This window comes from Diachasma alloeum, unplaced genomic scaffold, assembly GCF_001412515.2.
Source record: "Diachasma alloeum isolate Michigan unplaced genomic scaffold, Dall2.0 Dall_scaffold_00330, whole genome shotgun sequence".
Taxonomy (NCBI): Eukaryota; Metazoa; Arthropoda; class Insecta; order Hymenoptera; family Braconidae; genus Diachasma; species Diachasma alloeum.
This window is the reverse complement of record NW_021680469.1, coordinates 71,543-74,463: the sequence shown is the minus strand read 5'-3', so window position 1 is coordinate 74,463 and position 2,921 is coordinate 71,543. Positions and strand designations below refer to the sequence as shown.

General features: G+C 42.0%; 1 protein-coding gene across 1 annotated transcript; it reads right to left on the bottom strand.

Moving 5' to 3' along the window:
* Positions 1-77: 77 nt before the first annotated feature.
* LOC107040389 (spore wall protein 2-like) lies at positions 78-1,397 on the bottom strand. The gene has a single exon (XM_015260469.1). The coding sequence runs from the start codon at positions 1,395-1,397 to the stop codon at positions 78-80; it is 1,320 nt and encodes a 439-aa protein (XP_015115955.1).
* Between the last annotated feature and the right edge of the window lie 1,524 nt (positions 1,398-2,921).

Sequence of the window (2,921 nt, the reverse complement as noted above, 5' to 3'; positions counted from 1 at the left end):
CCCCCCCCCCCCCCCCCGTTCACCATTCTCAGATGGGTCGTTTTGGACGGTTTTTAACCAGAACCGGCCTTACTATACTACTCTCTTTTCCCGCCTTCACTGTTTCTGTTTCCTTTTCCTCCACTACTTACACTCTCGCTGCCACTACTGCTTTCCCTTCTTGTTCCTGTCTTCTCTCTCCATCTAGGGGGTTCCTCCATCTTTTCCTGGGTCTCTTGTGGTCCTTCCCCTTCCCCCCACCCCTCAGTTCCGCTATCTGTCGACTTTCTACCGCTTGTGTTTATCTCTGGGCTTTGTGTGGTCTCCTGTCTGCCTTCTAGAATTCTCTCTTCGTTGCTTCTTTTCCTTGTCTTTTTTTGCTCCTCATTATCCTTTTTTCTCGTCTGAAACTCAGCCCTGTCTTTTTCCTTTCCCACCTGCTCAACTCTTTCGTAATTACTTTCTCCCCAATCCTTCCACCACGTTTGCCTGAAATTCCCCTGCCTTGGTCCTGACTCCTCTGTTCTCCTCTCCCTCCGTCTCTCGCAGTCTTCACATCTCCATCCCTCTCCACCCGGTTCCCTTCCCTCTGTGTTCCTCGTTCCCGTTTCTGCCACTAGTTCCTTCCTGAGTACATACCTCAACTCCGTGCTGAGGACTCTCTTTAGCTCCGTTCTCATTAACCCTTCCAGATCTGACATCCTTGCTTCCCATTCCTCCTTCTGTTTTTCCTCCCATTTTTTTAGCCAGCTCTTCATGCTTTCCTGAGTCCACACTTCCTCGTTAATATCTGCTTCTGAGACCCTTTCCTCTGTGCTCTCGTATTCACTGCCTTCCCCTGCTTCTCCGCTGCCTTCCCCTGCTTCTCCACTGCCTGCCCTTGCTTCTCTTCCTTTACTGCCTTTTCTAATTTTACCTCCACCTGGTTCCTGCGCTGTTTCTTCCAAGGCTCCCTTTTCCTGTTCCTCTGACACCAAATTCTCATTCTCTCTCTCTTTCCTTGTTACTGGGGTTCTCTTCAGGTGACTTTTAGTCCCGAGCGTCTCTTTCTCCTCTATTCTTTCCATGTTGGACGTTATCTCGTCATTTTCCTCTTCTGCTTTGCCATCTGAGTCTCTCCTCTCTACTGTTTCCGTTCTATTCTCTGCTTCAGTCGCGTTCTCTCCTTCGACCGCCTTCCCTTCTCCGTTCCCCCAGTAGTCATCCAGTCGTCTTGTTGTCTTCTCCGTCGCCGTACTCGTTGCCTCTACCTTACCAGCCTTCGGTTTCCTGCCTCTTCTTCCCTGTCCTATCCTAGGTGTCTCTACTAATAACCTCTCATTATTTTCTTCCATGTCTCCGTTCTCCTTTTCTTTCTGCTCCCCTTCTTTCTTTAGGTTATATCCAACGCCGTCCCTCCCCTCTTTCCCCTCCTTCATCACCCATTTTTTCCTAACCGCCAAATCGCCACTACACTTTATCCAGTTCACCTACCTTCTCACCTGCGTTTTCACTCTGAGTTTATTTACTCCCCACTTGCCTTTCCTCTTTTTCCACCTCCAGGACTTTCTTACACTATTTTTACTACTGTTTTTTTCGACTTTTTCGTTATTTTCCCTGCTACTGTCTAACCACGCGTCTACTCCTCAGCAGCTAATTTAATATGACGTTACACCTGCTTGATTTATTTCCTCTGTATTAAAACTGAAATTACTCCATAATACTACAGACTGACATAACAACTTTTCAATTTGTGACTTACAAAATCCGACACATACACCATATAGCATACAACCCGCATCGTTACAATTGGAAGAACGGAAAATGCCCTCCTAGGATGACCTATTGTTTTCCCCGCTGATTCGACTCAAAGCGCTAGAAAAATCCATCGCAATTTGAATTTCCGAATAACTCATGAAAGAATAAATGTTGGCCAAAAAATCTCATGAGTCTGCAAAAAATGAGCTTCACAACTGATATACGATTTCTACTGATAATCAAGTCAGAAAATAATAATTCAGGACAAAACAATGAGAAAATGTCAAATTGTCAATTTGTAACATGCCAAATTCGAAACATAATTACCTATAACAATGGATCAAGTGGACGGAATGAAGAAAAATCACACGTATGTTATGTCCAGAGAAGGATTTTAGCGTCGAATGGATATGTTTTAATTGTCATATTAAAATCAAAGCTAAAATTATTGAATTTTATAATTATTGGACGACGCAAAATTTTATACTCTTACCTTTTTTTAAAATATAAGGGAAAAAGGGCTTGATTTAGGGATAGGGCTTGAGTTGAGACAAATTTCTAATCAAGACATTTGGAGTTGCAATAAGAATCAAATTTGAATTTAAATATATTTTGTATAACTACTCGGTTTACAAAAACCTGAGCGTGATTTTACAGAAATCTAGGTAGCTAAAATTCCTATCCCTGGAATTATCTGAAGGATTCAAATTTGGGTTTACAAATTTTTGTTACTCACAATTCGGTCTGTTATTTATAAATTATTCGATGTACTTGTAGATCCCTGGGTAAATCCGTAATTTCCTCACCAGCAATTAGTCGCGCTAAAGGCTATTATGGATACTTTTACGGAAACACTTTCTTGTACTCGTTGATATTTTAAGGAATGTTTGGCAGTTGATGTTGAAGATTTTAAGAGTTTGGTTGAGACTGTCCACAACGCGTCACAATAAACGAATTCCTTATTTGCAAGAAAAGTCACCTCTCTCGGTTAGAGAAATTTTATTCCCGGATAATTTCAATTGTTCGTAACTTACTATTAATTCAGTACTATCCCGTGTAATCGAAGGAAGGATTGAAAAACCGGACCGATTAAATGAACTATTTCCACCAGAATTGTTACTGCTCCGTCGCTGCTTCAAGACTGTTTAATTTTGGTTTTTCTGACATTTTTATATGAATTTTGGGGTCACTTGTCACATGGGCTC

Excerpts from the sequence above, each read along its gene's own strand:
- LOC107040389 (XM_015260469.1), bottom strand. The coding sequence starts at position 1,397 with ATGAAGGAGGGGAAAGAGGGGAGGGACGGCGTTGGATATAACCTAAAG.